This window comes from Microtus oregoni, unplaced genomic scaffold (assembly GCF_018167655.1).
Source record: "Microtus oregoni isolate MIOR12 unplaced genomic scaffold, Mior012 000043F_ref0000047, whole genome shotgun sequence".
In the NCBI taxonomy this organism is placed as follows: domain Eukaryota; kingdom Metazoa; phylum Chordata; class Mammalia; order Rodentia; family Cricetidae; genus Microtus; species Microtus oregoni.
In genome coordinates, this window is record NW_024543210.1 from 14,059,100 (window position 1) to 14,086,634 (window position 27,535).

The 27,535-nt window shown below is 39.1% G+C and overlaps 1 protein-coding gene across 2 annotated transcripts in view; it reads left to right on the plus strand.

Annotated features, from left to right (window-relative positions):
* The window catches only part of Eml5 (EMAP like 5), a 115,495-nt gene extending 88,933 nt beyond the window's left edge, over positions 1-26,562 (plus strand). For both annotated transcript variants that reach the window (XM_041633056.1, XM_041633057.1), the window contains 12 exons: positions 4,118-4,138; positions 8,836-9,009; positions 10,360-10,568; positions 12,508-12,665; positions 15,251-15,365; positions 17,458-17,646; positions 17,790-17,962; positions 19,468-19,630; positions 22,407-22,510; positions 23,107-23,260; positions 23,670-23,770; positions 24,016-26,562. In XM_041633056.1, the coding sequence (XP_041488990.1) occupies positions 4,118-4,138; positions 8,836-9,009; positions 10,360-10,568; positions 12,508-12,665; positions 15,251-15,365; positions 17,458-17,646; positions 17,790-17,962; positions 19,468-19,630; positions 22,407-22,510; positions 23,107-23,260; positions 23,670-23,770; positions 24,016-24,052 (1,598 nt within the window). In that variant the 3' untranslated portion in view covers positions 24,053-26,562. The remainder of the gene's footprint in view (positions 1-4,117; positions 4,139-8,835; positions 9,010-10,359; positions 10,569-12,507; positions 12,666-15,250; positions 15,366-17,457; positions 17,647-17,789; positions 17,963-19,467; positions 19,631-22,406; positions 22,511-23,106; positions 23,261-23,669; positions 23,771-24,015) is intronic.
* Positions 26,563-27,535: the final 973 nt, after the last annotated feature.

Here is a 27,535-nt window from a genome sequence, read left to right on the forward strand (position 1 = left end):
TTTAGCAAAGGTTAGGTTGGGTAAGAGAGACTGCAGATCTGTTTCATGTTAGAAAATCCCTTTGCATTTAAAAATGTTTCTTTGGCATTAGCATTGATCAGATTCACCAACAGTTTGAAATGTACCTATGGTTTATTTTAACTTCTGACAAAAAACAAAGGTTCATGGCTCTATGAGTAGAATCGCAGGTCTATTTAAATTGACAGCTAAAAATTACCGTGATACTGCATTGCAAATGTGGCCGGTCAAGTACACTTGTAAACATTATTGAAATTACTGTGTTTTGGGGGTCTCAGTGACCCCAGTTGCTATACTCATTTTATTGGCTTTTTTGTTTTCCCAATTCTGTAAATACTGTTAGTCAGGAATTTGTTCTCCTCTAGATTGTTTGTTACTGTTAGTCAGGAATTTGTTCTCCTCTAGATTGTTTGTTACTGTTAGTCAAGAATTTGTTCTCCTTTAGATTGTTTGTTTTTATAGCTGCAGTACATGGAACACTTACATTTTCCCTTCTGTAGAATTTTCTTTTTAAAAAAGGTGGACACCATCACTGGATAGTGTTGGTGTCCACCTTTAATCCCAGCACTTAAGAGACAGAGGCAGGCAGATCTCTGTGAGTTCAAGGCCAGCCTGGTCTACAGAGTGAGTTCCTGGACAGCCAAGGCTATACTAAGAAACCATCTCCTTGAAAAATGAAACCAAACCAAACCAAACAAACAAACAAACAACAAAAAAAGAATTTTTAAAGTAAACATACAAAGTGATAGATTTTGTTTTAGTGTTGTCAAGCATCTTTATCATTACACAGTTTTATTATTTGTTTGTATGTGTGACTGTATGAGTGTCTGAGCACATGGCAGAGAGTGCATGCATGCATCAGTTGTCCTTCTCTGTTACCCTCTGCACCTATTTCTTTGAGGCAGGGTCTCTCTCAGAACCTGGGGCTTGTATTTTCTTGGCTAGGCTGGAAGTCAACAAACTCCAGTAATCCTCTTGTCTCTGCCCTACTTAGAACTCGGGTTACAGTTATGTGTGGGACACCAGCTTGTTAGATGGATAGATTATGGACCAGATCTGGTGATAAACCTGTGATCCTAGCATTTGGAAATTAGTGGCAGGAGGATTGAGCTCCCATAGCTTTATAGCTAATAAACTAATACAGCTTCTCCCTAGAAAGCTTACTTATAAAGTGGTCCTTCACACGGAACAGAAGCCAATTTCTTTGTGTTCCTTTCTCATTGGCCTTTGTTCTTGGGTACATAGAAAATCTAATCTGTAACTTTACTGAAGTAATAAGAGCGGTGGCGTGGCTGCGTCCCCAACACCCCGGCCGCCTGCCCAGCTAGCTTATGCCCCGAAATAATTACACGGACACTGTATTCCTCCAAACACTGCCTGGCCCATTCTCTTCTAGGCTAATTCTCACATATTAATTTAGCCCACCTCTAATCATCTGTATGTAGCACCCCAAGGTGCGCTTACCGGGGAGATTCCAGCCTAGTCCATCCTGGGTTGGAGCTTCATCCCTGGAGCGGGGCATGGTGTCTCTCTCTGAGGCGTCTGCTCCCAAGAGAGCTGTGGAGTCTCTGACCTCACTTCCTCTTCCTCCCAGCATTTTGTTCTGTTTACTCCTCCCACCTATCCTCTAACCAATAAAATGGGCCTGGGCAGTGCCTTTATTAGCCAATGACCTTCCTCCATCACTTTACCTTCCAACTTTGGGAGCAGTTGTTATTTTTTTTTCCACTGACTTTCTCCTGGTGATTTTTGTTTAGAAGATCACTTTGTACATCTCCTAGCTACATTCTATAGGAGTGGGGTATGCTTTCCAGGAGAAGCCTTCTCTCTACTGGACTATGTCTTGAGCCTTGAAATCCTTGAATTCTTTACCAAATAGTTCTGAACCTACTTTTAGGCTTGCCTGAGTCTCTTCTCGGAGTCTGTTCATCCAGTAGCACATTGTACACCCAGCATGTGTATTCATAAAGGAAGTTTAGGAGGTGGTTAGCTTTCACTGGATTTGGGGATTCCATTTTGGGATACTTCTTAGCCAGTTTTGGCTACTAGAACGAATACTTGGATGAGGTGCTTTTAAAACAAGCAAGCAACACATTTCTCACCACTTTTGAAATTGGAAGCTAAAGGTGCGAGCATGATTGGGTTGTAGGTAAAGGCCATCTCCCTATGTTACAGATGACCTTGTTATATCTATATTGTCTTCCTTATTTATCTATCATCTTTTCTTATGTTGATCTTCATTGTGAGACTCCACTCACATGACAATTCCTCTAATTCTTCCCAAAGATCCCACCCTTTAACACTATAGTTGAAATTAGCATGATAGTTTCATAGGAGTTTTGGAGGAACACAAACATTTCATCCCATAGCAGCCTCACATAAGTGCTTCCACGATCCCTTGTGGTGTGGGATGAACCTGTCTGCTGAGGAGAGACAGCAGTGTTCTATATCCCCAAACTCCAGTGAGTTCCAGATGTATACCAGTCCTTCCAGGCCATCAGAGGAATGTACCTAAATTAGTTTAATCATTTAGGCTATAATGTTCCAGCTTTTATGTATAATACATTGTCTTATCTCAGACTATCCAATGACAAATGATCTCTAAGACAAACACCCCCATTCTATCAGCTTTTCTTCGTGTGACAAAGTATCGAGTCTTTTTACCAATTGGTTATTATTAGATTATGTTCAGAACTAAAAATGGCAAAATACTTTATTCACTCTTTCCTCATATTCCTTATAAAGATATCCTAATAAAGATACATGTATTCCTATGTTATCACTTTATCCTTGAAGTCATTATTTCACATAGTTGGATGTAAGACTTGATTGATGTATGAAACCGTCATGTCTCTTCAGGGGGTATATAACTCTCCACTACTCTCTTTGTTGATACACACCGTTACTCTTTAAAACTTTGCTCATAGACCTTACACCATAAATATGAACATAAGCTTTCACAGTTTTCTTTTATGTATATTGTTTCTAAAATTCTTTCCTGAAGGAGTCATAACATTTTTCCTCCTTCAAAGGTCTCTACAATAAACCAGGCACCATTCCATCAAAGCTCACTCTGGGAAACCAATCTTGGGATTACTTACAGAGCATAGGTGTGGATATAGGAGACTTCATTCAGCAGGAATGATGGCTTTCCCATAGCTGCATAGATAGAGTCCCATCCCCTAGTCTCACCAAGCCTAGATATTGTAGCTCCTCCATGAGGAGCTAATTCTATATGCAGTTAGGGTTCAGTTGTAACTGGAGATTCCTCTCCTGCCCACCAGTTCCAAATAACCACTCAGGCTAATATTAATTATAAACTGTTTGGTCCATTAGCTCAGGTTTATTATTAACTAATTCTTACAACTTAAATTAACCCATTTCTACTAGTTTATATTTTACCACGAGGTTTGTGGCTTGTTACCTCACATCTTCTTCTCTGGCAACTGCTGGCATCTCCCTGACTCTGTCTTCTTTTTCCGAGTATCTTTGCTTGGATTTCCCACTTGGTTTTATTCTGCACTCAGTTGTACACGATGGGTGGTGTGGAGTGACTGGTCTCATGGTCTTCCCTCATGGTCCCTCTATGAGGGAATGCAAACAGTCATCACGCACAGCTGCGGTGGTGTTTTGCAAGTGGACACAGCTAAATACCCCAAGATGGCAGTTGTTTGGCTCAGATGGTAGTCCAGTATAACACATGTGGAAAGTCTTTAGTTATAATGAAGAACCCCTTTTGCTTGTTGGGTTATTTAATAACCTTTGTTGCCACATTCCTCAGATATAACTCTTTCCTTCAGGCACAGATACATCAAAGCACACATTTTATAAACCCAAAAAGGTTCATATCAGTATTACTTTATAAATTATTATGATTAGAACTTTATGTATATCATTAAATATGCCCAAAGAAAGACTGAATGATCATTTGTAGATAGTGAAAGCAAGTACCTTTTCTCAGTCTACTCAATTTGATGTAACAACCTAATTTTGTATAGGATATTTTGTCATTTAAATAACAAAATGATAATTATGTTTCACAAATTTACTATTATTATATTATTTATGGATAACTTTTTTAACTGATTCTTTATTGTAGGTGATTCAGCAGACATGTCAGGTAAGGAAACTTGAATACTTTCTGTTTTAGTTATATTTTATAGTAGTAATTGCTAAAGTACAAGTAATAATGTGCATACAAATATCATATTCCCCCCTAAAAGCCCAAACATCTTACTGCTCCACATACGGCTTATAGAGTAGTCATGACAAATAACATCATTTTTTTATCTTCAAAAATAATAGTATTTTTAAACAATGGTTTCAGGGCTGGAAAGATAGCTGAGTCAGTAAGATGCCTGTCTCACAGCATGAGTACTTGAGTTTAAGAACCCACGTGAAAATACCAGTTATGGGGGCGTGCACACTGGAATCTCAGCAGCAGGATGGTCCCCGGGGCTTGCTCATCAGACAACGTAACCTAATGGGCAAGCTCCAGTCTCAGAAATAGTACTCAGGATAGTATCTGCAGAAGAGTGAAGCCACAGCCTGACCTCTGGCCTCCACACACAGGTGTATACCTGCCTGTCTAAACACACAATCACACATGCATATATACTCATAAGTGTTTTGACCTCTCAAGTGTGCCTGGGCTATCCTGAAGATTTTCTTACATCACATTATGTGGTTATCACACAAATTCTTCATGTAGTCAATAATTTGCTAACATCATAGAGCTAATAGAAAATCTATTAATTTATGAACTATTTTTGTTGTTAAACACATTACATCAAAAATCATTTAAATGTTTAAAAATAATTTTTATGACTAATTGGACTATGGTTTTATGTACTTAAGATAACATTTTAATTAATATAATTTTTATATGTCAATTGTTTTGATATTATAATAACTAGGCTTTTCAGCTATATTCTCACTTGTGTAACACAATAAGCATTAGCAATTTAGTACGAAAATATTCCCCAAAGACTTCTGTTTTCTGCCCCTCATTAGAATACAGTATGATTTGTGCTTGGACTAGTCCACTATTAATCTGTTAAGCACAGCAAGCCAGGCCCTTGCTCCTTGGCTACACTGTAGAGTAGTAATTGTCACCATTGGGCCACGTCTATCACAGCACTTGATTTTATAGCATGTGAGCTGAAGATAGTTTTGTTTTCTTTCCTTATTTAAACTAATTTGAATACTTGAGAAAAATCAGAAAACTCATAATAGAAATTACAGGGAATTCAAACTTCTGTATAATAATAAATCTTACTGAGCTGCATGTCATCTGCAGTAGCTTTGGTCGATCTCGGCAGAGTGGAGTAGCTACAACAGACTGCACCTGACATTCAGCACTGTGCACAAGTTAGAGTTCCACAATGGTGAATTTACAGATTATGAGCGCCACATAGAAGCCTATTGCATAGCATATTACTTTGTTTTGATTTTGTTTGTTTGTTTGTTTGCTTGCTTGTTGCTGTTGTTTTGAAATAGAGTCTTTCTCAGCTGGCCTGGAACTTAATGTATACTGGTATGGCCTTAAACCTATAGAAATTCTCTAACCTCTGCCTCCTGAATGCTGGAATTACAAACATACATCAACAAGCCTGAATTACTATGTCTGTATGTCTGTCTTGTGTGTGTGCGCATGCGTGTGTGTGTGTGTGTGTGTGTCTTGTTTTGAAAAAGATTCAACAAATGCTACTAGAAAACTGGATATCCACATGTCGAAATTAAAGTGGATCTGTGTGTCTTGTGTGTCTTGTCCTGTACAAAAATCAATTAAAACTGGGTTGATGATCTTGATGTGAGACCTGAAACTCTTCGATTGTTAAAGGGGACTGGAGAGAAGGCTCAAAGGCTAAGAGCACACATTGCTCTTGCAGAGGACCTGCCTTCAGTTCTCAGCACCCACGTTATGCCGCTCACAACTGCCTTTAACTAACCAGACAACCTTATAACACACACACACACACACACACACACACACACTGTGCACTTAAAAATGATACAAATAAATCTTATATTATAAAACTATCCCCATTTTCATTTATTAGAAGCTGAAATGTTTCATTCATTAAAAACACTGTTAGAGGAAATTATAGGGAAACACTTCAAGATCTGGGCAGAGACATGGGGAAAAGACACCAGTAGCTCAGAATGCCAAAATTTATTACTTATTTATTATTAATTATAAATTAATTATTATTAACAATTATAATAATATAACAGTAGAATACTATGATTAATAATGGTTATTATTTATAAATTAATTGTTATTAATTTATTATTTGTTTATGCCAAAAAATTACTAATTAAATTGCAGTTAAATACTGTTACAGATGTAAGTTTAGAGTAGTCCAAATGTGTAGTGTCCCACAACAACAGAGTACAGTTTTTACATCCCTGCTATCAGCTTCTTACATCTTCTTTGTCTATAAAGTCTTTAGAAGTGCAGGTCCTGAGGATGTGACTCAGTGGTACAGTGCTTGCCTAGCACCCAAAAGGCCCAGAACTTGATCCCAGCATCACCATGCACATGTTTGGTAATTCAATTGACAGTGACTTGCTATTTGAATTTTAGACAGATAGAATGCTTTATAATTTGCAGTATATTTAGTGATAATTTACTAAGAGTTTATTGTCTAACTGGGTGGTGGTAGCACATGCCTTTAACCTCAGCACTCGGGAGCAGAGGCAGACAGATCTCTGTGAGTTTGAGGCCAGCCTGTTCTACAGAATGAGTTTCAGGACTGGCTCCATAGCTACTGAGAAACCTTGTCTCGAGAAGAAAAAAAATATGTTGTCTATCCCATTGTATTCTGACAAATATAGTCTATGAATATCTCAGAGGAACCTTTTGTAAACAGGCATTCTAATGTTTAATGTTTACCATTTCCAGAAAACTACACCATAGAAATAGCAGTTATTGCACTTATTTATTTATATATTTACTTATTTATTGGATTTTTTGAGACAGGGTTCCCTGTGTAACTTCCCTGGATGTCCTGCAACTTTCTCTGTAGACCAGGCTGGCCTCCAACTCACAGAGATCTGCTTGTCTCTGCCCCCTAAGTGCTGGGATTAAAGGCATGTCCCACCACCACCTAGCCATATTTATGCTTTTGATTTAAGTCATTTTATATTATATTCCTTACCAATTTGTAGAGTAAGTTCACTTTTAAATTTAAAAATTACCTTTATTTGTTTGTTTATTTGGATGTGTGCTCTGCATGCATGCAGAGGTCAGATGACATCCTGTGGGAGTCAGTGCTCCTGGGATCAAACTCAGGTCCTTGGGCTTGGTGGCAGGCCTTCTTCCTGCTGAGCCATCTAATCTTGCAGGCTTGCTCACTGGCTTGTACTTTGACTTTTAATGAATGAGGGATTCAGTTCAATACTCAAATTTGTTTTTCTTCTTTCCCTCTTTTTCTTAAGAGCGGATGTATCCCAGGCTAGCCTTAAGCTCCTTCTATCTATGAGGATGACTTTGGATTTCTCATTCTCTTGTCCCCACCTTCTGAGACCTACAAATATAGGTGTATGCCAGACATGTTATTTATGTTGTTCTGGAGATCAAAATTCATGCTTTATACATACTAGAAAGCACTATGCTAACTGACATATATTCCAGTCCCCAACATTTTCAAATATAAGTAATCTATTTTATTATTGGTAAAACTTTTATATATCCTTGTAATTTTAAAGTTTTACAGCTGGATAAATCTGAACAATCCTTCATTTTACTTTAACATATTTTAACTGTTTTATTTGAAGTTTTCTTAGATTTATCATTCATGCATTATAAATAGCAAATATTGTAAAATGTCCACATTTATTGAAATTTGTTTTCTAAAGGCCAGAATTTCCTCCTATGTAAAATAATTCCAGGCAGGTTATCTCCCTTTAATGTTTTTATGTCTTTCAGTTTATAATTAGAAGAAAATGCACTTTATTATTTTGAGTGTTTTAGTAAGAATGCTTATATTCCAAGACTGAATTCGCTGCTGAATTAACTTCAATTTTAGGTTATAATTTGAAAAGAAGATAACACAAAAATATGATAGTTTAGACAATAAAGAGAAGCAGGTTGAGATGTAGTTCAGTGATAATCATTTGTTCACTAAGCATGGAGCTCTTGGTTCATTTCCCTGGAGGAGCAGAAAGAGGTGCAAAAGAATTTATATAGGAAAGGATAAATATTGTTTTTATTTTTCCAGTGAAGTAGTGTTTTTAAAAAGTCTCACAGTGTGTGTAACCTTTCCCAGATTCCCATCTATATAGTTTATTTTCCGTGGGATTTGTCCAGCTGTTTTGCCATTAGCTGCCTGTCAGCTGCGTGTGCTTTGCATTTGCTTTCAGAGGATATCAGTATTGAATGTTTACTTGCATGTAGCATATGTACTGTGTTAAATGTTACAGTTTCAATATAACTTCTATGAAGATTTTTTCCACTCTAGAGCTTTGCCATGTATGAAGCTTGTGGTCCTCTCACTGACTGCTGCCTTCTGTTCTCATTCATACACACCTTGTTTGATGAGCTGTTTAGTATTATTCTGATTTTTTTTTTTGCCTAAATGCTATTTTCTTGAAAGTACAACTTACCATATATGCTGAAGGATTCTGTATTTTTTACCTTTATTTCCTTTCCCCTCCTTTTTATTTCCTTTTTAAAATTTAGTTTCAGTTCTGAGCTATTATAAACTACATTCCTCTTATATGCATAGTTCCATGTTTCCTAGGTATGCTTATTCTGGCTTCTGAGTGGTGTCTTGACAATGGTTGTAACACCTGGATTTTGTCTTTGTTCAGCCACAGCCCCATCTGTGCACATCTGGGATGCAGTGAACAAGCAGACATTGTCTATACTAAGATGCTCCCATTCAAAGGGTGTGTGCTCCGTCAGCTTCAGTGCTACTGGGAAGCTGCTGCTGTCTGTGGGGCTGGACCCAGAGCACACCATTACCATTTGGAGATGGCAGGAAGGTAGGATTCTTTTCGTTTGTGTGATTAAAAAACCAAAACAAAGCAACAAATACACAAACAAAAACAAGCCAACAAAAGCTCACACGAATACTAGGACTGTATAAATGTTCTCTTTTAGCGTTTGCCTTAAGTTGGGAATTGAAGCCATTTTTCGTTATGGTCCTACCAAACATATAGCATACAGTTGGTAGCACTGTATGTGTGCCCTTAAGAAACCCCAGTGAGGACATAAGCTCACAAAACATGAAATAATGAAACCAGGTAGTATTAAAAATGATTTGCAATGATTTCCTTTCAGTAGAAACTGTGTTTTTGCTAATGATTTGATTAGTTCTGAGATATTTTAGTAAAAAATGAAAATTGTAAGGCATCGGGCACTTGCTTTTAATCCCAGCACTCAGGAGGATGACGCAAGAGGATTGCTGTGAATTTGAAACCCTTCTAGGGTTACATATTAAATTCAAGAGTGTATTGAGATCTGACCCAGAGCCTGGCACATGCTACACAGGTAATCTCCCACTGAACCACATCTCTTACCCATGAAACATACACATATACAACACATACCTACACACATATGAACACGATGCACACATGCAAAAGCATGCAGACACAACACACATACATGACACACACCTACACACAGATGCACACCATAGATAACACACACATAACACACACATGCTCCCCCCACACATATATAACATACACTCATATACACACACACACATATAAACACACGTACATATACCCACACATGCATGCATATACATGCATACACTCATACACGTGCCTATATTCACACACATACATACACACATAAACATTCATATACCTATACACATACCCCCCTCCCCACAGCACATACTACATAGGTGACTTGACTTTGAACCACATCCATTACTCAAGAAAAGATGTACACATATACGCATTCTGTTCCGAGACAGGGTCTCTCTTTGCAGCCCTGCTGGCTTGGAATTCACTGCGTTTACCTCCTGAGAGTCCTGGGATTGAGACTGGAAGACCAATAGAATGAATTCCCCATTAAATTTATATGAGGAATTAATGTAACTACATAGAAAAAGGTATGATCTTTAAAATGGCCCCTAAATTGTCACAAAGAGCCCATAAACATGTGTTACTTGTAAAGATTTGTGTACCAGTGATTATAGGTCATATGATTGTTAAGTAGTAGAGCAAGTATCAGGGCCTTCTTGCAAGCATTTGTGTTTGGGTTATTTTTTTTTTTTTTTGTTCTTAGCTATGCGATTTGAGGAAACTGTTCAGTCCTGGCAATTAGCCCCGTTCTTATACTAACCTGTGAAATTTTTGTTGTGTCTTCTGTATCAGGGGCCAGAATTGCCAGCAGAGCTGGGCACAACCAACGTATTTTTGTAGCAGAATTTCGACCAGATTCAGATACCCAGTTTGTCTCTGTGGGTATAAAGCACGTGAAATTCTGGACCCTGGCAGGAAGGGCTCTTCTCAGCAAAAAGGGGCTTCTGAGCACACTGGAGGATGCCCGGATGCAGACGATGCTTGCTGTTGCATTTGGTGCAGTATGTCTGTTAAAATGCTGTGTGATGGTGTGTCTTGACTTGAAGTGTTTTTGCCGTATATTCATAAGCGCCATTACTATTGACTAGTCAGTGCAAATCCTGGTCAAGGATATGTCATCTTTAAAAAATCTAGTCCTTTTAGACATTAAGGGGTGAGTGACATTGAACATAAGAAAGTGAATGAGATAGTTACTGTCAAACGTGTGCACCCTCAGAACATTACCATCCTCCAAGCTTCATTGGTCATATACTTGTCACGCTCCACAGGCTGCGATCGCAGACATCCTCGTGCTTCCTTGTGCACCTTCCGTGTGTTATAGTAAAAGAAAAGGAAACCAGGAAAGCCATGTTCAGTGTCTTCAGGGCGCTGGGGCTTAGAGTTTCCTTCGCTTTCTGTCACCAGAGCCTCTGTCCATCTTGTAGCTGGAAATACTCGGGGCCAGTGTCTGAGCCAGGGAGCAGGGAGCTGAGGCCCGCAGTTGAGTGTTCAAGACTCTATTGCTGTCTCTCATTCCATCCGCCTGGGTCTGTAGTAGTTTATAACCACTTCTTCTCCTTTAATACCCTGCCCTGGCTAGGCTTTTCAAATTCTCTTCAAATTCTACAGAAAATGAAGTAGATTTTTTTAATTAATTAATTTATTTATTTTCTTTTTTTATTTTTTATTTTTTTTAATTTTTTTTATTGAGAGAAGGAAAAAAAAAGTTTCCGCCCCCTCCCAGCCTCCCATTTCCCTCCCCCTCCTCCCACCCTTCTCCCCCTCCTCCCACTCCTCTCCCCCTCCCTCTCCAGTCCAAAGAGCAGTCAGGGTTCCCTGCCCTGTGGAAAGTCCAAGGTCCTCCCCCCTCCGTCCATATCTAGGAAGGTGAACATCCAAACTGGCTAGGCTCCCACAAAGCCAGAACATGAAGTAGGATCAAAACCCTGTGCCATTGTCCTTGGCTTCTCATCAGCCCTCATTGTTCGCCATGTTCAGAGAGTCCGGTTTTATCCCATGCTTTTTCAGTCACAGTCCTGCTGGCCTTGGTGAGCTCCCAGTAGATTTTTTTAAAATGTGAAATATACATTTTAAGAAAGTTACAAGTTTAGAACAGTTGAACACACCTAAATATTTTTAAAAAAATGACTAACAATATTAAATAAATGAAAAGTTTTGTTAATTTTAATATAAGAGTATCCATTTGTTTCTAGAAGGAAACCCCTATTGGAATGATCCTGGCACTGGATCTGTCCGTGTCTGTAGATGAACTTTCTTTATTCATAGTTACTTTGTAGTCAAGTGCCCATTCTTGGTAAAATAAATAAATAAAAAGTAAGTAATAAACTTAACAGCTATTACAAGAGAAAAATAAAAAATAGCTTTTTAATGTGTGAAGCAGTAGTGTGACCAGGATATTTTCTCACAAGATAGCTTTATGTTCAGTTTAATAATTTTTCAGATGTCACACGATGAGTGGACAGAGAAAAGGAGAGAGGAATGCTGATGTTCATAGCTGAAGTGTGCTCTAACTGCAGAGAGGCACCAAGTAGCGACTTTCCTACATCTGTGGGAGTTAGTGAGGTCTTCACTTTGATAATAGATTTATTTTCTGTGACAGAATTTTTTAGCAAACTCATTATTTTTCACTCCCTATTCCTAACCACCCATTGTTTTCACTCTCAGTGTTTAGTGACCTTTGGATTAGCTCTTGGACGGCTGGAGGGCCCTGACTCAAAGAACAGTGTCAGCTGGAGTTATAGTATTTTAGGAAAGGAAAGGCCCTATGGGAACTAGGCGTCACTCAGCCCCCTCTCCTGGGTCCAGTGTTGCCCCTCCACTTTGCATGTGCTTTGTCAAAGCAGGTGAACTAGCATTCTGCTCACGTAGAGGATGACATCTGTTCGACCTCTCTTTGAACTTTTGATGAGTTTGTCTCCCCCCTTCCCCACTCCTTTTCAGAATAACTTGACGTTTACAGGTACCATCAGTGGTGATGTCTGTGTGTGGAAAGATCACATATTGTGCAGAGTGGTGGCCAGAGCGCACAATGGGCCTGTGTTTGCCATGTATACCACCCTGCGAGACGGGCTGATCGTGACTGGCGGCAAGGAAAGGCCGTGAGTCCTCTTCATACCCTTACTGACTGTGCGTGCATTTGTGATCTACCCAAGGCCTAAGTTGGGTGTTCTGGCCTCCTCTAGGCTGCACAGATTAATTGTTCATTTACTTCTCCTTTGTTGCTAGTTATGTGTGATTTTTGGGTTCTCTTAATTCTTGTCTTAAATAATGTTTTGGTTTTTTTTTAAAATATTGTAGTTTTCACTTATTTTTTAATTAATTTTGTGCATGGGGGTGGAGGGAAGTTTGTGCCCAGGACATGTAGAAATCAGAGGACAGCATGTGGAAATGGGTTCTTTCCTTCTACCTTGTGCATTCCAGGGGTCAAACTCAGGTCAATTGCTTGGAGTCTCATTACCCAGTGTGCAATCTTGCCAGCCAACTTTTGGGCATCTTAGATAAACTTGAACTGCAGCCAGAGTGATACTTGTCTGAGATGGCCAAAGGCAGCTGTGCTTCTGATTAAGATGTCCCTAGTCCTTGTGTGCCTGCGTCAGTATTGCTGACAGGACATGAAGGGAAACCTTTACTCTAGAAGCCAAGTTATGTCTTCATGCCCTATTGCCTCCCTCCCTGCGAGGTTCAGAGTCACGGTAGTGAAAGAGGAGACAGAGAATGCTAAAGACAGTTTCTGAACTCATTCTTACACGACCTCAGTCATAAGCGTGAACAGAGACCTCTGTCTGCATTACTTTCAAATATCCAAACAGTAACCAGATACTTAAAATTGATTTCTGGGCTGAGGTGAGGGCTCAGTGAGTAAAAGTGCTTACTCTATATGCCTGATCTCCTGAGGACCAACCCAGTACCCACAGAAAAGCCGGAGAAGCCAGACCAAGGAGCACAAGCACTTGTAATCCTGGCACTTTCCCAGGGGGAGAAGCCCATCCAGCTTGTTTGGATAAACTTCAGAGAAAGCCTATCTAAAACATGGTGGAAAGGCAAGGACTGACACCTGGTGGTGGAAATGTATAGAAGTCTGTGACCACATACATCCATGCACAGGAACACAAACACACACCAAAAAGTAAATAATAAATAAGTAAGGGTCTGGAGATCTGCCTCAGCAGTTATTAGCATGTACAGCTCTTGCAGAGGACCTGAGTTCAACACAGCACTCATGCTGGGCAGCTCAGAACTACCTGTAACTCAGCTTCACAGGATCCAGGGCCCGCTTCTGGACTCTGAGGGCACCTACACTCATACATGCACAGACCCCCCCCCACACAGATATGTATGCACATAATTTAAAAAATTATAATAAATCTAAAAATCAAATTAAAGCTGGGTATGACACATATCTTTAATCCCAGCACAGTGAAAACAGTGGCAGGCATATCTCTCTGAGTTCATTGAGGCCAACTTCTCTACATGGATAGTTGCCTCAGGGAGGCAATGAGACTGCCTCAAACCACTTGCTCCCTACCCCTTCCCTCACCCCCCCAAAAAAACAGATAAAATCCATATGCCACCAGTGTAGTCCTCTGGAAATTAAAAATGGACACACAGTAACTACAAAGTTCAGTTCTTTTGCTACAGATTGGCACACAGTTACCTACTGAGCACATATGGTCTGCTGTTTCTTTAATGGGAAGGTGTGTTTTCTCCTAATGCAAAATGAAGGAATTATTTTTCAGTTTTTTTCAAGAGAAAATCCCATAAATGGCTTTATTTTATCCTTTGTATATTACTCCAAATACTTGTATTTCCCAAACCATCTGACTTTGCACACCTTTACTAATAGCCTGCTATAACAGGATATTTTAATAATTGTAGGATATTTAATAAATGTGCTGCCCTTTTGGCCTTTAAAAGTAAATTCTATGGCACAACATCTATAATGCTCTTTCTTGTTTTGCATTTCAGTTATCTTTCTAATGTTAGAAATTGCTTTGTGAACTAGGTGTGTGGCACACGCCTTAAATCCCAGCACTCCGGAGACAGAGGCAGGTGGATCTCTGTGAGGCCAGCCTGGTCTACAGAGTGAGTTCCAGGACAACTAGGGCTGTTACACAGAGAAACCCTGTCTCAATCCCCCCCCCTCAAAAAAAAAATCTTGTGGGGCTGGTGTGATGGCTCAGCAGGTTAAGACATTTGCCATACATGCCTGGGGATGAGTTTAGTTCTCAGGTAAAGGTGGAAAGGGAGAACAGATTCCAAAGTTGTTCTCTGACCTGCAGATGCACACCATGGTATGTGTGTACATGCACAATCTTTGAAAACAAAACAATCCTTTTTCCTCATTTTCTTTTTTTTTCTCTCTTTTTTTTCTCATTTTCTTAATGGAGAACTATTATGAGAAATTTATTGTAATATAAAGTAGACTAAATAAAATTATGCTTGTGTCAGAAGAAAATATTTCACAAAATTAAGTTTACCAAACTGGAAGCACACTGATAAATAAATAAATATTATATATAAATGAATATTGTATATTTATTTATTATTATTGTATGTATCCTTGACTGATAATTTAGAATACTAGAAGTTACAAATAGGGTGTTTAAAATATTCTGTTTAAAATGAAAATTATTGTAGTAGTCAATTATAAACACTTACTTGGGTTTTGTTTTTATTTACCTAGGTCAAAGGAAGGAGGTGCAGTTAAACTGTGGGACCAGGAACTGAGGCGATGCCGGGCCTTCAGGCTTGAGACAGGACAAGTCACAGATTGTGTCCGGTCTGTGTGCAGAGGCAAAGTAAGGTGTCCCTTGAGCCAGTGCGATGCAGCAGAAAACAGAGAGCAGCTGTGCTGTGATCCCTGCACTCTGTAACTTAATAACCTATACTTGATTTATAGGGTGCTGTTATGTCCACTTTTACTAATACAGAAAACTTGTGTCTAAGCGAGTTTTCTTTAAACCTCTGTATTGTCTTGAATCTTCTGATTGACTTATGGTAAGCTAGGTTGAAAATCCTCACCACTGACTCTTTTTTATTAGAGCAGCTCTTTCCGTGTGTCTCCAGCAGCAGCATTTCCCCATGCTACTGGCCATACCCTGAGGAGTTCCTCTCTTAGGGACCTCTGTTCACATATGGCTAGGGTCTTGACATGTAATGCAGAAAGGAATGTCTGGGCAAGCCAGCATGAATGAAGTAGAGAAGGGTTAGCCGGGCATGAGAGCTCTTAAGATTTGGGAGTTTTTACGATACATTGCCCAAAGGTTGCAGCTATGTTCAAGGTTAAACGGAGCTTGTTGTTTAAAGATATGTTTGTTCTGTGTGTATGGGTGATGTTCTTACATGTGTATCTGTGCACTTTGTGTGTTCCTGGTGCCCACCAAAGGCAGCAGTGGGCATCAGATCCCTGGAAACTATAGTTATAGATCATTGTGAGCTGTGGAACCTAACCCATATCCTCTGCAAGAGCAGCTGCTGTTCTAAAGTGCAAATCTAATCTGTATTTCTATCCCTTAAGCAAAGTTTTAAAATTAAAATTTACAAATTAAATTTTAAAATGAGCTAGTTTACTTATCTTAAAGAAATTCCCTTTGTAAATGAGATTTTAAAGTAGCTTATAAGATGCACCGTTTAGGTTTATGAGTGAGGGATGAATGCAGATGAAGTTAAACTCAAAGATCACCTATGTTGTGGTCTTGCCTTGACCTCCTGAGTGCTGGAATTACAGATGTGCACCAACACACTCAACTCAGCTATGGCACTCTGAGTTTATCTCTCAGAAAAAGGGATTATTTATTTTTAGAAAGTCTTACTAGCTAGGCACTGCCTTTAACACCAGCCTTCAGGAGGCAGAGACATGTAGAGCTCTGAGTTTGAGGCCAGCCTGGTCTACAGAGTGAGTTCCAGGACAGCCAGGACTACACAGTGAAACCCTGTCTCAGAAAACCAAAACAACAACAGACAAACAAACAAAAAATAAAGTCTTCCAGAATGTTTGGGGTGGGGGTTGTTTTCTGTTTATTGATTTGCATTCAGCAAAAAAACCCAACAAAACAACAACAACAAAACAAATCAAATACTTGAGTGAGGGCCTTCTTTCTCTTTCAGCTTTAATTTCCCCTATTCTGCTTCCTCTAAAAATAACAAAACCATGTCAGGCGGTGGTGGCACATGCCTTTAACCCCAGCACTTGGAAGGCAGAGGCAGGTGGATCTAGGCGAGTTTGAGGCCAGCCTGGTCTACAAGAGTTGGTTCCAGGACAGCCAGGACAGTTACACCGAGAAATCTTGTCTCGACAAACGAAAAAAAAAAAAAAAAAAAAAAAACGAAACCAAATAAAACCACCCCCCAAAGAAACAAAATCTCATACATTTCTATGAAAACTGTTATGCACTTGTACTGTGTGCCTATAAATCAAATGCATGTGCTGTCCTATCTGGATACTTAAATCCTAGTTAAGTTTAAACATTCTTCTGCTGAGACAAGTTCTGCTGTGTAGTCCAGGCTGGCCTGGAGCTCGCAGTCATCATGCCTCAGCATACCACGTGCTGGTATTACAGGTGTATGCCACCAAACTTAGCAGTTTACTTTTCAACTAAAAGATGAATTCTAGTTCTTTTTGTGTCTTAGTGCACTTTTTCCCACTCTGGAGGTCCTAATATTATCATAGTCAAAGCCAAAACTCTGAATACTGAAGAGTATAGACACATCACCGTAGAGAGAAGTTGTCTCTAGCTCAGACTCTACCATGCAAGTAGCCCAGGATGTTGCCATTATGTGTCCCTAGGAAGAGAAACGTTTGTATGCGCTAATGATTACTTTACAATTAGATTAGTTCAAAGCATGTAACTGTTGTATTGCATTAAGTGGATTGGTCCTTCTGTGTTTCAGGGCAAGATATTAGTTGGGACAAGGAATGCTGAAATAATTGAAGTTGGAGAGAAAAATGCAGCATGTAACATTTTAGTTAATGGTCATGTGGATGGGCCAATATGGGGACTAGCAACACATCCTTCCAGGGATTTTTTCCTTTCTGCTGCAGAAGATGGGACAGTGAGACTCTGGGATATTGCTGATAAAGTAGGTATATACATTTTTTTAATGAGAGGTTATAGTTTTTAAGAAGTGCAAATCCTCAACTGCTAGCTTTAGCTTGATATTGAGGTTTGAGGAAAACTGGTTTCAACTGTAAATGTTTCCTGTGATTCTTGCTTCTTATGCAGAAGATGCTAAACAAAGTAAATTTGGGACATGCTGCGCGGACAGTGTGTTATAGCCCTGAAGGGGACATGGTGGCTATTGGAATGAAAAATGGAGAATTTATTATATTACTTGTGAGTTCTCTGAAAATATGGGGAAAGAAGAGAGACAGGCGATGTGCAATCCATGACATCAGGTCAGTCAACAGATGAAATTAATTTTCTAGTTGATTTTTACAATGACCAACAAACCTTAAAAAAAAAACTTGCCCATACATCCAGAATAGGTCCTGACATGTAATTCCTTATTTATTTTTGCAGTATGGAGATACCCATGACCTGATGCCTTTGAGGCAAAGGCTCTACTCCTTGAGCTACACCCTTAGCAATTATACATGTTATATAAGCTGCGTGCTGGTGTGGTTATATTTAAATTCTTCTTGCTAAATAAAAAAAATCCTAGTGAACATCACCTATCTTATGATACCAACTACTAGACGTGTGCAGTAAACTGCCTTACTGAGAACTGGTTTGTGCCCTTAATATGAAAGCCAACAGCCATCCAGAAGTTTGAAAACCAAGGTTAAAATGCCTTTGCTTAATCCCAGCAAGGCTTCACAGGTCAACTGTGGCCTTCCTCCCCAGAGCTTCTCCTTGCTTTCCCAGTTCATTCATTCAGGCAATACTAAATAACTATTTACCAGAATTCAAATTAACCAAACCTTTTTTTTGTGTGTGTGTGAAAGATTTGCCGTGTATATTATGTAGGCATACACATACTACAGGGTGCACAAGTGGTGGTCAGAGGGCAACTTGTAGAAGCTGGTCCTCTCTTTCCACCATGTGGATTCTGGGGACTGAACTCAGGTTTGGCAGGCATGGCAGCAGGAGACTTTACCTACTACTGAATGGTCTCTGGGGCCTTTAACCCTTTCTTGATCTTTTCTTAGTGCTTAAACTAATTTTCATAGTAGCTACACTGGGTCTGGGTCTGTCAAAAATGGGTGTTTTCCACTGTAAAACCCTTTTTATAAAATCTCAGGGCTTTTCTTCACCTCTCCACGTCTCTATTGTTACTCAACAAGACTCCTGGGACATTTTTCAAGACTCAGTTTGTACCCTACTGCTTCCTGTGACTGATAGGAGAGAACTTTTGTGATTTACCTTTTAATAAATATTCTTCCAGCTTAGAGTTGTCATTTTACCCTAACAACCCAAGTGAGCTAATTTGACTGGTATTTGGATATTAAGACATCATTTTTCTATCTTATGAAGTATGTTAATTTAGCAATTCTGGAATGTTTTCGGATTATTTTGAAGCCAGCTGAGGTGGTGCACACTTAATGACAGCACTTGGGTGGCAAAAGGCAGGCGGATCCCTGAGTTTAGTCTAAAGAACAGCCAGGGCTACATAGAGAAACCCTGTCACAAAACAACCAAACCAAACCAAAACAACTTATTTTAAAATTAGAATTGGAAGACAATATTTAGTATAAGCAAACTGTAAAAATCTTTACTAACTGTTACTAGGCAAATGCAATCTGTGTGCTTGCACAGTTATGTCTCCTAGGTAACTTAAAGCAACATCAAATACTCTGATTTTTCAAGTGCTGGAGTAAGACCCTGATATTAAAAACAGTTGAACAATTACATGGGACCTAACGGTGTTTTTGTTTTTGTTTTTAACATTTTATGCATTCAGATTTAGTCCAGATTCCCGGTATTTGGCAGTGGGTTCTAGTGAGAATTCAGTGGACTTTTATGACCTAACATTGGGTCCCACCCTTAACCGAATCAGCTACTGCAAAGACATTCCAAGCTTTGTCATTCAAATGGACTTCTCTGCAGATAGCAGACATCTTCAGGTACAGCATCAATACTGCACCCAATTTCTTTTTTTTGTTGTTTATTTTATTTTTTTTAGTTGTTGCAAAAAAAAAAAAATTCCCATTTCCCTCCCCCTCCTCGCACAAATCGCCCCCTCCCCCCACTCCATTCCCCCTCCCTCTGGAGAATGAAGAGCAGACCAGATTCCCTGCCCTGCGGGAAGTCCAGGACCAGGAAGGTGAGCATCCAAACTGGCTAGGCTCCCACAAAGCCAGTTCACGTATTAGGATGGAAACCTAGTGCCATTGTCCTTGGCTTCTCATCAGCCTTCATTGTCCGCCACGTTCAGAAAGTCCAGTTTTATCCCTTGTTTATTCAGTCCCAGTCCTGCTGGCCTTGGTGATCTCCCAATAGATCAGTTCCACTGTGTCAGTGGGTGGGTGCACCCCTCGTGGTCCTGACTTCCTTGCTCATGTTCTCCCTCCTTCTGCTCCTCATTGGGACCTTGGGAGCTCAGTCTGGTGCTCCAGTGTGGGTCTCTGTCTCTATTTCCATCCATCGCCAGATGAAGGTTCTATGGTGATATGCAAGATATTCATCAGTATGGCTATAGGATAGGGTCATTTCAGGTTCCCTATCCTCAGCTGCCCAAGGAACTAACTGGGGACATCGCCCGGGGCACCTGGGAGCCACTCTAGGTTCAAGACTCTTGCCAACCCTAAGGTGCCTCCTTAACTAAGATATGTGCTTCCCTGCTCCCCTATCCAACCCTCCTATATCCCAATCAACCCGTTTCCCCAAGTTCCCCCCATCCTCCCCTTCTCACTTTTCTCTCCCCCTCTCCCCTTACCCCCATCCCACCCCACCCCCAAGATCCCAGTTTTTTGCCCGGCAATCTTGTCTACTTCCCATAGCCAGGAGGATAGCTATATGTTTCTCTTTGGGTTCACCTTCTTATTTAGCTTCTTTAGGATCACAAATTACAGACTCAGTGACCTTTATTTATGGCTAGAAACCAATTATGAGTGAGTACATCCCATGTTCATCTTTTTGGGTCTGGGTTACCTCACTCAGGATAGTGTTTTCTATTTCCATCCATTTGCATGCAAAATTCGAGAAGTCATTGTTTATTACCGCAGAGTAGTACTCTAATGTGTATATATTCCACACTTTCTTCATCCATTCTTCCATTGAAGGACATCTAGGTTGTTTACAGTTTGTGGCTATTACAAATAATGCTGCTATGAACATAGTTGAACAAATGCTTTTGTCATATGATAGGGCATCTCTGGGTCCAGGGGTAGGTTGATCCCGAATTTCCTGAGTAATCGCCACACTGATTTCCAAAGTGGTTGCACAAGTTTGCATTCCCACCAGCAATGGATGAGGGTACCCCTTTCTCCACAACCTCTCCAGCAAAGGCTATCATTGGTGTTTTTTATTTTAGCCATTCTGACAGGTGTAAGATGATATCTCAAAGTTGTTTTGATTTGCATTTCCCTGATCCCTAAGGAGGTTAAGCATGACCTTAAGTGTCTTTTGGCCATTTGCACCTCTTCTGTTGAGAATTCTCTGTTCAGTTCAGTGCCCCATTTTTTAATTGGGTTATTTAGCATTTTAAAGTCTAGTTTCTTGAGTTCTTTATATATTTTGGAGATCAGACCTTTGTCTGTTGCGGGGTTGATGAAGATCTTCTCCCAGTCAGTAGGTTGCCTTTTTGTCTTAGTGACAGTGTCCTTTGCTTTACAGAAGCTTCTCAGTTTCAGTAGGTCCCATTTATTCAATGTTGCCCTTAATGTCTGTGCCGCTGGGGTTATACATAGGAAGCGATCTCCTGTGCCCATGTGTTGTAGGGTACTTCCCACTTTCTCTTCTATCAGGTTCAGTGTGCTTGGACTGATATTGAGGTCTTTGATCCATTTGGACTTGAGTTTTGTGCATGGTGATAGATATGGGTCTATTTTCATTCTTCTACAGGTTGACATCCAGTTGTGCCAGCACCATTTGTTGAAGATGCTCTCTTTCTTCCATTGTATACTTTTAGCTCCTTAATCGAAAATGAGGTGTTCATAGGTTTGTGGGTTAAAATCCGGGTCTTCTATACGATTCCATTGGTCGACTTCTCTGTTTTTATGCCAGTACCACGCTGTTTTCATTACTGTAGCTCTGTAATAGTTTGAAGTCAGGGATGGTAATGCCTCCAGAAGATCCTTTATTGTATAGGATTGTTTTGGCTATCCTGGGTTTTTTGTTTTTCCATATAAAGTTGATTATTGTCCTCTCCAGATCTGTGAAGAATTTTGATGGGATCTTGATGGGGATTGCATTGAATCTATAAATTGCCTTTGGTAGAATTGCCATTTTTACTATGTTGATCCTCCCAATCCAAGAGCAAGGGAGATCCTTCCATTTTCTGGTATCCTCTTCAATTTCTTTCTTCAATGCCTTAAAGTTCTTGTCAAATAGATCTTTCACTTCCTAGGTTAGAGTTACCCCAAGATATTTTATGCCTGCTCTGTGAAATTGAACTTTACTATTTATGTGTACGTGTTATGGGTTACATATTAAACTATCATGCCCATTGCCTCAGAAGATAATTTGTGGCAAGTGTTTAGAATCTCATCATTCAGCAGGAATACCAACTATAGTAGATGATGGCCTCTAGTGTTTATTGCTGTGCATATCCGCTCACTCTGCTCCTGCTATTCTCACCTGCATCTTATTACCTTCCTTCCATGCTTTTTTACGTCCTCATGATGACACATAACAAAGATATCTACTAATAATGGATATTTCCTCTCGTTTTGGGAACAGGTTTCTAGTGGCTGCTATAAACGGCATGTCTATGAAGTGCCTTCAGGAAAACACCTTGTAGACCATGCTGCCATTGATAGGATCACATGGGCTACCTGGACAAGGTAAATAATCACTTCACTAAGTGATTTTTGAGGTTGGAGAAGTTGGAAATTATGGGTTGGGAATGTGGCTTAGTAGCATGAACAAGGCCACGTTTGAGCAGAAAGCAGGAAACCAGCCTAGACATGGTTGCTCAACTTTCTCCTAGAGTATGGGAGGCAGAAGTGATTCAGGTTCAAGGCACGCTTGATCTACATAGCAAATTTGTGGCTAGCCAGGGATATATTGCATGACCGTCTCAAAAACAAAAGTAACAAAGTCTATTTTTGAATTATTGCATGATGGAATACATGATTTTGTTATCCTGTCTTGAATTTTAACAAATAAATAATATGTTGTTTCTGAGACCCCTTCCATTTAAATACTCTCCTATACTTTATCAGTTTCCATGGCTCAAACAAGTTCTTGAAAAGCATTAGTGTAATGACCTTGAATATGTCATGGCATTTTCCTAAAAGATCAACAGTAATAAAGCAGCTGGTAGAGCCAGGAGATACACATCTTTACCCTAGCATTTGAGAGGCAGAGGTAATTATTTTTGTTTAATATGGTTAAAATGTTATGTTTTCTGTGGTGCATTTGTTTTCCCTCTACCTAGTATTCTGGGAGATGAAGTTATGGGAATCTGGTCCAGACATGCTGAGAAAGCAGATGTCACCTGTGCCTGTGTATCTCATTCAGGAATCAGCCTTGTGACAGGAGATGACTTTGGCATGGTTAAATTATATGATTTTCCATGCCCAGAAAAATTTGTAAGTGTTTAGTATTTTTGTATTACTTTAGTTGTATCTTAGATGATTCATCTTTTCCCACATTATATAAAATGTTATGGTGCTGATACTAAATACTGTAGTTAAAATTTCATTTCCAAAGATTTCCTCAAGCTTCCTCAACACCCAAAATAAAAGCTATTAAAAACAAATCTTCCCTATAGTCTCCGGAAACTCGTAGACAAATTTTGACGAGCTTTTACTAAGTTCCACCGTACTCCCTTTTTTCAGAGAGAAAAGCTTCCAGGGACCTGTAGATATGATTAACCAAATGACTTAGTTTGTTGTACACAGACCTGTAAACTGCCAGGGGGCTACCTCCCTACTCTTGTGATAAATTTTGGGAACCTTTGTATACATCACTAATGAGGGAGTTTTGTTTCTGTTTTAGGCAAAGCACAAGAGGTTCTTAGGTCATTCTCCCCATGTGACAAATATTCGATTTACCAGTGGTGATCGACATGTTGTCAGTGCTGGAGGCGATGACTGCAGGTCAGTATTTCAGTCCAGGAAGAGCATGACTACCTCAGTACTAGTGAAGACTTACTAAAGTAACTCTATACAGCACTGGTAATGAAGACAGCCAGCATCTCTCAGATGGTAACAGCCAGTGACTCCAAAGCCAGTACCTCATATAAACAAACAAGTTATTGTACATATGATCCGAAAGATAAATTGGCAAAATCTAAAAACCTAGAATGTGATGAACTCCTTGTCACTTTTTTTTTTGATTGTAGTTTGTTTGTCTGGAAATGTGTACATATGCCTCACTGAACTGCCAGTATGATGCTGAGAAGACTGAACAAATCTCACCTCAAGACCAGTTCCATGACAAAAAAACCAAAACCAAACTCTGCATGGTCCAGTGGTGCTAACTGAAGACTGACAGGGAGGGATGCAGAGAACCATCCACACAGCAGAAGACTGACAGTTCACAATGCTTGCTGTATGTACCAACACAAAATCTGTACACTGCCAGATAATTACATTGCAAATGACTGAATTACTTGATAAAAGCCATCCTCCTCTTATTGAGGAGTGTGTAATTTGGCAGACTTGCCCAGGAGATTTAGGGTACAGCAGTCTTAAAAAAAATTGAAAATTTTCTCATTTCTAACATTTCTTCAATGAAATATTTCACCCTTGTACAAGGAAAGGCTTAAGTAAGTAAGTGACCATCATCTTAAAGTGTCAGTTTTAAAAATGCAAACGTTTTTCTTAGGGGAACTTACACAAGCTTTCCTGGCAAATGTTTCTTAAACATTAGTTTAGTGCCCTCTGCAAAGGACACTGCTCCCCACAGTCTGCTGAGAATAGATCCTGTCAGCAGCATATGACGTCTACGTTTTCATGCTTGAGCTATCAATCTTTGTGTTTTGGAGCCATCTCCATAAAATTTTGAAGCAAAATTATGGCATTAATGGGAAAGTGATAATAATGAACATTCATTTCCAAGTGTACAGTTTTTTAAGGTTCTGTGATAGCAATAGCTCTTAACGGAAAGATAATACTGCATATTTAAAGGTATGATCTAATTAGTAAACCTGTTTATTGTGTAAAAAAACATTAAATTCATACACAAATAACACTGGGCATACATTTTTATAGTTTTCTATTGAAACAAGCTGTTTAACTAGATGTATGCCAACCTGTAAGGCTGTTTTCCAAAATGAATGACTCCAGGATCATCTGAAGGAACTCAGTCAAAATCCTTCCATTTTAATGCTGCCAAAGATTGGGACTTACCTTCCAGGACTCTGCTGTTTAGCCTCGCTAGTTTCTTCAACATGAGAACTCCAGTAGACTGCCGTGTAAAACTTATTTTTCTACATGTGACCACACCGAGGATGCTCTACTGGTTGTTTCCATTTTTATTTTACTGTGTAAATTATCTTTGTAGCATAGATTCCCTCCCCCAAAGCCTCTGGAATCCTGTTTGGTTTGCTATGTTTTCTATGGCTCAAAAATTGTGAATATTAAAACCAGAATGAACACACTGCATCAGAGAACTTTTGTCTAAGCAGTGCTTGGAGCCTGGCAAGTTTTAAAGCTGAAGGCTGATGAAGAAACTTCAAGGACCTTAAAGCATAAGCTCTTCCACTGCTCATGCCAAATGGTCCATCTATATTAGGCCAAGTTTTAGAATACACTGGTATTACATAAAATGGGAGTCAATAAATTAAAGAATTCATGTAAAAAGAAAACCACCTTCAAATTTAAGCATGGTATATATTATAGTTCTAAGGTTTCCTCTCTGGACAGCTTGCCAGCTTTTAGTTAAAGAAATATTTCAGTTCTATAAAAGTCCATAATGTTAAACAAGTAAACCATAAAGATAAAACTGCTTCCTTTCTATTTTTGTCCCCCAAACTGGCAGTCCTTGCTGAATTAACCACCAACTGTGAAAAGGATGACGAATCATATACAATCTGCCCTATGGTTTTTAAATCCAGGGAATTATGGTGTGTACTGGCACTATCTGAATTTATAGCCCAAGACTGCCACCAGTTGTCATCCCACTTGTTTCCGATGCAAATGCATGCCAAAGGACATAGCACACTCTGCTACTCTGCATCATCATCAACCATGTCCACTCTTTCTCTGTGTGATTTCTTGTGTGGTTTCATTTAGAACAAATAGTCCAGTTAATTGTTTTAGGGTCAGAGTAAGCCTGTCTATAAACCACAGTCTCGAACAACAAACCATTCAAATGTGGGGCTATAGCATGTACTTCAGATGGTAGAGTGTGTACCTAAATTTGTAAAGCCCTGGATTTAATCCCTAGCACCACATATTAAATGGGGCATGTCTATAATCCCAGGTGTAAGCACAGAATCAGAAATTCACAGTCATTCTTGCCTACATAGTGCATTTGAGGATAGTCTGAAGTATGTGAGACTCTACGTTAAAAAAAAAAAAACAAAAAAAAAACTTTTTAATTGTGTTTACGGTCACTGTCTACTAAATAACAGAAAGTAATTGGGTTGTCACATGTTCTTTTCTTATAAAAAGCTAAACCAGTTAAGTCCCTGTCCCCCACTTCTGATCTTTACTGGACAGTTATGAGAACACATCAATGCACATTTTTAAAAAGTGATAGTTAAAAAGCATAGTTCTGGAAATTCACACAATTTTCAACAAAATTTTTCAGCTGAGATGCAATGCTAGAATGAATGCCTTAAATTTAATGGAATGCACTTATAGAATGAAGAATTGCCACCTCACCTGACCCTTTGCAGCAAGCAGCTTTAGGCCCTTGTCTCCTTTGTCCTTTTGCTCTTTCTGATCTTTACTCTATGGGATTAGCATGGCCAAAGCCAACTTATGAAATGGTCGAATACGTAGCTTAATGCTTTTATCTCTCAATGGAAAAGCAATGACCACAGCAGTAGAAGGGCTGGCTTCACAGTGTTAAACAGACTTTTATAGGCGTGACTTTATTATCCATCCTTTATGTAACTTAACAGTTTAAATTTGGTCCTGAAAATGTTTGAGCTTTTATTATCCCCTTTACTAACCACCTCTTACACTTTAATTTTTAAAACATCAAGTCTTTGAAAAATCAGTTGTCTGTTATTTAAAACATTTGACACTTCTTGCCTTAACAACTTCAAAAACCACACACATAAAACTTCATACAGTGGCCAAGTTTCATCTTATTGTGACATTTACCCATTTGATTTCTGTAATTATATATAGTTCTGTCATTTAAAATATACCACTTAAATTTACATTTCAAGAATGATCTTTAGGAGTAACTAAGTATATTTTCTGTGGAGTTATTTCTGACAGTATTTTTCAGAACACTGAAATATATATGTATCTTTATACTCTTGTGAGTTCAAAGTCTGTTTTCTGAAACTTTCTGTATATACTTGTAAAATTTTTTGTATGATTTTGTGATAATGTAGTCCCCCCAAAATTATTTTTAAATTATATGCTAATAGTAAATGGAAGCGTTTCAAGGAATTGTTCATATGTTTTTGCATTTGTCATTCCAACCATGTTTACCCTATATGACCATGCCACTACTTACTTTCACAGAAGGCAAGGGATCTCAGTCCACTCTACCAGAGTAGCACTTAAGCTAAGACTCTGTATTATGCTTTTCAAAGCAAATTGATTCAGACATTAAAAACAAAATTTAAATTAGTTGTTCAAACCTGCCTTAATATTTTGGCCATTCCTATTTCCTCAAAGATGATGCAATATTTGTAACCCAGTGAGAAAACGCTGCATCATCTTTGGGAAAAGAGC